Source organism: Pteropus alecto, unplaced genomic scaffold, assembly GCF_000325575.1.
Source record: "Pteropus alecto unplaced genomic scaffold, ASM32557v1 scaffold98, whole genome shotgun sequence".
NCBI lineage: Eukaryota > Metazoa > Chordata > Mammalia > Chiroptera > Pteropodidae > Pteropus > Pteropus alecto.
This window is the reverse complement of record NW_006443570.1, coordinates 5,402,264-5,408,821: the sequence shown is the minus strand read 5'-3', so window position 1 is coordinate 5,408,821 and position 6,558 is coordinate 5,402,264. Positions and strand designations below refer to the sequence as shown.

Sequence of the window (6,558 nt, the reverse complement as noted above, 5' to 3'; positions counted from 1 at the left end):
GATGGCCGCTGTGGCCGCATGACTACCCAACCAGTAAAATCTGACAAGGTGAAAAGAGAGCCGCAGAATCACAAGCTGTGGACAATTTGAAAATGGTAGGCATTGGAAAGCAAAAAAGCAAGGAAGGAAGGAAGGAAGGAAGGAAGGAAGGAAGGAAGGAAGGAACACCTTACAGAAATAAATCAACACAAAATCCAAACCAACGAGGGCTAATATCGCACATGGTAAAAACGATTGTTGATTCAAAATTGAGGGAGGAAGCAGATTTTCCCGACACCATCAGAACTGCAAAACTGACTCAAGAAAGCTGGATGTGCTGAAAATAACTGGTCAGAAGAGAATATCCACAGTCACAGTGGAAGAAGATATGATTGGTCAAATTTGGCACAGGCCAAAAAGCTTGAGGAATAAAATCCCCGTTGTAAAGTTTACATAGAAAACCACTGATTCCTCATGAGAAAAAAGTTCCAATAAATAAAAATGAAAATAGGCGGGAAAAAGTCCATTCGTTGCTTTGTATAGAAAGTTGATCAAGGAATTAAATCAACTTAGGTAGATGAAGGAATTACATTCTATTCACTCTGGAAATTTATTCCCCTTAAAAATTCATAAATGTTGGTATAATTCCGATTCTAAAAATGTTTCTACTCCTCAACCCAGTGGGTTGAGATGGTGGGGTAACAATGATGGGTTTAAAACTGGGGTCTCAGAACACCTTGGAATGGGTGGGCACTCATGCATATATGCAAACGCATAGGCACGCACACACCTGTGGACCCCCCACACTGGGCCCACACAGCCACTTATTCTCAGGGTACCCAGCATGTCAGATGCCCAGGCTATCTGGTATCTCCTATCTACCCCTCCCAGGAGGGAACAATGGGGCCACTGTGACCCTCACAGGATTCTAGTGGCCTCACAATGTCCCCCTGAGGTCACCACAGAGATAATCTTACCACCCCCTGCACCCAAGGCACAAGTCTGTGGAGGCCAGAGTGGGTGATCATCCTTGGTCCTCCTCCTGGCTAGAGCCCTACGAGGAAGCCTCTGAGGGAAACCAGGAACTGGGAGGCACCTTATCCACCGAGAAACAACCCAGTGGAGACTTCCAGCCGCCATCCTGGAGGCCCTTGCACCCAGTTCCCTTCACCCACCCCAGGGAGAGATGCAGAAAGATACTTTGCTACCACCGCCATCTACACCCTCGGCCTCGAAGAGTGTCCTGGGTGCAGGCCGGCAGGCCAGCATGTCAGGAGTCCCTAGCAAGAGTGAGACTGGGCACCGCGCCTGCCCCAAAGCCCACCGGAAGCCCAGCATATCCAAGGTGATCCTGAGGGTTATGGCAGACAAGGGGGAACACAACCGCGTGTCCCTGAACACCCTGAAGAACGCTCTGATCGCCACGGGCTACAACATGACCCGCAACGCCTGGCGCCTCAAGAAAATACTCAAGGGGCTAGTGGACAAAGGCATGCTCAAGCAGGTGACTGGCAGGGGCACACTGGGCTCCTTCCGCATGGGCAAGAAGTTCGCCTCCAAGTTCAAGCCCAAGGCCAAGAGACGGCTGCAGAAGCAGCAGCACCAGCCTGGGCGGCGCCGGTCCGGGCAGCGCCGGTCCGGGCGGCGCCGGTCCGGGCAGCACAGGCTGCCCCTGAGCTCCAAACAGGGACATAAGCGGCTGATCAAGGGGGCACGCAGAGTGGCCAAATGTCGCCGCAATTAATGAGGCAGGCCTGGCAAGCAGGCAGAGGGGCCAGGCCCGCCACAGGCTCAGTGCAGTGAGAATAAAAGGAGCCTAACTTATTTAACACCTGCCTTCTGGAATCTCTGGGGTTGGAGGAAGTGGGGAAGGAAGCGGCTGGGGCACAGAGGAGGGATAAGGCCAGGGGTGCGGGACACCTGGGCAAACTAAGGGTGACATGGATTTGGGAAGGGCTGGGGAAATTGAAAACGTCCACAGGCATTAGCTAGTCCAACTTCATCACAGGTGGAGAAACCGAGGCCAGACAGGGTCACAGTAATTGGGTGGCAGAACCCAACTGTGAGTCAGGACAGAAAACCAAGCGCCTGACTCACAGTGAAGTGTGTGTGGGTTTGTGTGTGTCGAAAGGCTCTTAAGTTGCTCCTCAAATCCTTTCCCCGAGACTGGCAGTAGACCCCTGACGCCTGGTCAGTTCCCCTCCCCTGTCCCGTCTCATCTTAGGCTCTTCCACAGAGACTAAAAAATGGGAAGGCCAGGCCGAGATAAGTTATGCCCAGCATCGAGCCGGCCCAGGGCTGGAGTTCAGAGGCCAAGGGTGGCCCCTATCATCCCAGCAATCTGGTTGGTCTATGCTGCTCATGGAGGTTAAAGAGTCCAGCGTGACAGTGTGGGGGGCCCCTACCCCACCCCCAGCTTTCCCTTACTCACTCAGAGGTGGCCAGATCTCTCTTCAGCCTGCAGAAAAACAAAAGGAGGGATTAACTGTTATCCACAATCCCCTCCCGGTGCCAGGCAGAACCTGAGCCCTGAGCCACCTAGAAAGCGGCCCCCACCTTTTTCCTCGCTGAGTACCCCACTCCCCGAGGAGGTCTGGGTCCCCACACAGCACAAGCGTCACAAAAAGTACCACAGGTTGAGCACCAACCACACTGCCGTCCCTGTCCTCTGTCCCCACACTCACCGTCCCTCCCGCCGGCAGCACATGATGTAGGCCAGCAGTAGGGTGAGCAACAGGGCCACCAGCAGAGGTACCAGGAGGGTGACCAGCGCACTGGTCAGGAAGTCTCGGGCTGTGGCCTCAGTGGGTGGGCAGAAGAACGGGTCATGCTCCAGGATCCCATCCCCTGGAGTGGGCACCTCATCTGCGGGCTCTGGCACCGATTTATCCACCTGCTCAGAGAACCCAGGGCTGACTCAGGAGCCGCTGGCTGGACAGAGACCCCCAGGGGGACAGGGCAGGGGGGCTGGGGCACCACTTCCTACCACCTCATGCAACCACAGGCTCTCCTCCTGCCTGCCTCTCCCAGCTCAGGTGACCAAGCAGGATAAGCACTGGACTAAGAGCCAGGAGAGAAATTCTCAGAGAGGCAGGACCATAGAATGGTTAGAGCACAGCTCTATGGACCGACTGCCTAAGTTTGAATCCTGACTCGGACACGCAGGTCGCTGGGATGACTTGCCTCTTGGTGTCTCAGTTTCCTTGCCTGTAAAGTCAGAATGCTAATAGTGGTACCTGTCTCCTGGGGTGGTCATAAGGATAAAACGGGTTAAATGTATAGTGCCCAGCACTTAGCAAGTGCTCAAGACTGTTGTCGATTACCAGTCCCTGGCTGTGCTGTTGGTCAGTTCACAGGAACAGGGTACACTAGGGACCCTGGATACCTCAGCTCAGTCACCAAAGAGCAGTGGTAAACATTTCTGGTTTATAACGAACAGCTATCTGTTCGTTACCGCAGGCGGATGAGCTAGGTGACACCTTAGAAGAAAGCTGACAGAGCTATGACACCTTGGCAAAATCAAGGTTTTGGAACGGCTCCGTGGAAGTGATTTTTCTAGCTGTTAGGTCGGGCACTTTGGGGACTTGAGGCGCCAGAAGAGCCCTCGCCTGGGTTGTGGACTCTGTCGCCCTCTTGTGGGAGAAAATGGAACTTGTGTGTGGGTTGCAGGAAAAAGAGAGGATGGAGATAATCAGAGAAAGAAATAGAGGGACTGGGATGGGAAGGGGGAGGGAGGACACTGTGATGGGAGCCATGCCCCATCCCCACCCTAGAGCCAGGGTCCCTCCTCACCAGAGACACATTGCACCAGTCAACACGGAAGTGAGGTGCCAAGGTGTCATAGCAGGACAGAAGTGGAGGCTGGTCCTGGGCACAGCGAGCATGGCTGTCGGGAGACGCCACCATCTTCAGGCAGGTGGAGAAGGGTGAGGCAGAGCCCACTTTGATGTACACCCTGGGCCCAGATAGAAGCCACTGTCAGCAAATTGGGAGGGCATCACTGAATGCTGGCAATTTGGAGGTTACAGGGGTCCCCTGAGATCTGGAGTTACGGTGAGAGGATGCAGGACAGCCCAGTCCTGGGGCGGGGGTGGGGAGTCTTATTTCCCCAGGAATGTCCTCTGAAGGCTGGACCTTCAATGCCCTCAAGGGGCACAGGAAATGTGGAGTTTAGGATGACAAGGATTTGGGTGCAGGAAGGGCAAGAAGGAGATGAAAGGGTGGCCAGTGTTTTCATTTCTCCATTGACAAAGTCCTCACAGTACTACTGTTTTACATTATTTAAATCTTAACCCTCATAATGGTCTATACCGTGCTGAGTAGATGCTGTGGTCTGAAAATAATGGATAATAACAACTACGTGTAAAGCCAGATTGCGTACTCTACTAGAAAATGATCATATCTGTTGACAAATCCTTCAGTGAGCACAGTCATCCCTCTCACCCGTCAAAACCAAGTTTACCAAGCTACTCAAAATGAAAGAAGCAGCCACTAATTCACAAGTTTTCGAGAGCATTAATTATCAATTCTTTAGTTGGAAACTGATACCTCTCTTAACGAAGGAAGGAATTTTAGCAGAAAAGAAAAAAAGTGTGATGTCAAACAAAACGAATCAACAAGCTATATATATATATATATATGTGTGTCTATATATATATATATATCTCCACACACACACACATATATATGAAAATACTTTGAAAACAATGTATTTTAATTTTTTTTGCAATAAAGTCTCTTATTTTGTTATTTTTTTCATGTTTCATTATGTCCTTTTTAAAGTCCCTCTTTTTCGCTCTTTTATCTTTTACAGCAAAATTGCCTTATGACCAATTAGTTATGCAGTGAAAATGTTTGCAGTAAAATGCTTGCAGTCAAAATGCTTACAGCAAAGATGTCTGGCAAAACTACCTAGAATCATGTGCGGAAGCACGAAGATGGGTAAAGCCCTACCTGGAAATTAGGGAGACCTGTGTTCTATGCCCACCACCCAGACAGAAGGCAAGCTGCCTCCTTCTCCTTCAGGAAGCCCTCCTGGGTTGCATGCTTACCCTTCCTTGCGACCTTCGATGGGAAGAGGGACACGGCCCCCACGGTCCAAGGCAGAGGTGATATTGAGCAGCTGGAACTCCCCAGGCTCCCAGAGGCCCCCCAAAGCTATGAGGAAGCGGCTGGCAGGTGTTGAGGGCAGGACCTCCTCCACATCATGGCTGCGCACCAGGAACTCAGCCTGGTATGGCAGCAGGGGTCCTGGAAAGGCCAGGTTGGCACTTCAAGATGCACCCAGTCCTACATGGATTCTTCCCAAGCCTCCTCTGACTCAAGTTCCTCCTTATATCCGCTCAGACTTCTTCCTTCCTCCTAACACCCCGGACATCACAGGCCCCAAATACCCTTCCTTAACACTCACAGACTGTCCGCCGAACAGCCAAGAACACAGCTGCAGAGGCTTCCCAGGATGCCCTGCATCCCACTGCTCGCCAAGCCTCCCCTTCCACACACAACACCCTTCCAGATGGGGCAGGACAGGCAGTACCTTCTGGGTCCCCAATCAACAGCACCAGCCTCTGCCGGGTGGTGTCAAAGCTGTCCCGGTTGTAGGCTGTGACCTGGAGGGGACGGGGAAGAGGGCCCGGATGTGGGGTTAGGGGGGAAAAGTGGTACAGCTGGGACCTGGCAGGAGAGGACTGAGCTACTACCTAAGTAGGGGCATGTGGATCATGTGCATGAACGTGAACCAACACCCACATGTGACACAGCCCCCTGGGGTCCCTGCTGGTACCTCGATGACCTGGCGTCCACGATCTTCCGGGGTGGGAGTACCATAGAGGAAGCCAGGATGGTGGGGGCTTCGCTGCGTATAGCGTAGCCAGCGAGGCAGGTCTGGGTGTCCCTGGAGGTGAGCATGGTAGGTGACAGGGATGGTGGGGGGGAGAGCTGGGGGAAGGGAAGAGAAGAGGTTGGAGGCACAAGGAGCTTTCACCAGCCCCAGGCCAGGGGCCCCCAGCCCATGCCGCTGCCCATCAGGCCCTCTCACCGACGTGCTCAGGAAGGCTCAGGAAGGTTTCGTGGTCCAAGGTGTGCACGAAGACGCGGCCCACGACGGGGTGCAGAGTGGTCTGCTGGGCCTCGGTGCCCCACAGCCCTGCTAAGAGACCTAAGGGGACCCCGCAGGCCCCAGACACAGACCAGCCTCAGTCCTGGGCATGGGATACACTCCCCTTCCCCCTGCCCCATGTCTCTGGTGCCCCTAAGGGACCGGGCCCAGGAGAATTGTGTGAGAGAAAGGGGCTCCTTTGCTGGCTCCCAGGAAAGGACAGAGTGGGGCCCTGTCGGTGCCTCACACGTCAATCAGTGATGGGACCCGGAGCTTCATTTGGTTTGGATTCGAGGGAGCCCCCCACTCCTCATTTTAGGTCCCCACTGAGGGTCCCAGTGAGCAGGGCCTGATGTTTGGCTGAGAGGGCTGTGGGATTTCTGGTGTGCGATGTGTGTTGTGTGGGGGTGGGGGGCGGGTAAGGGCACTTGGAAAAGACCCCAGTGTTGAGTGTCTGGGAGCCTAGAGGAGTGGTGGAGAGG

At 53.5% G+C, this 6,558-nt stretch overlaps 1 protein-coding gene across 2 annotated transcripts in view; it reads right to left on the bottom strand.

Moving 5' to 3' along the window:
• The window catches only part of SGCA (sarcoglycan alpha), a 9,603-nt gene that overhangs the window by 2,456 nt on the left and 589 nt on the right, over positions 1–6,558 (bottom strand). The window contains exons 2-8 of one of the 2 annotated variants that reach the window (XM_006924791.2): positions 6,017–6,136; positions 5,762–5,916; positions 5,516–5,588; positions 5,031–5,229; positions 3,772–3,934; positions 2,664–2,872; positions 2,411–2,437 (exon numbers count right to left, since the gene is read on the bottom strand). In XM_006924791.2, coding sequence (XP_006924853.1) covers positions 2,411–2,437; positions 2,664–2,872; positions 3,772–3,934; positions 5,031–5,229; positions 5,516–5,588; positions 5,762–5,916; positions 6,017–6,136 — 946 coding nt within the window. The remainder of the gene's footprint in view (positions 1–2,410; positions 2,438–2,663; positions 2,873–3,771; positions 3,935–5,030; positions 5,230–5,515; positions 5,589–5,761; positions 5,917–6,016; positions 6,137–6,558) is intronic. The other variant, XM_006924792.2, reaches the window with a different exon arrangement.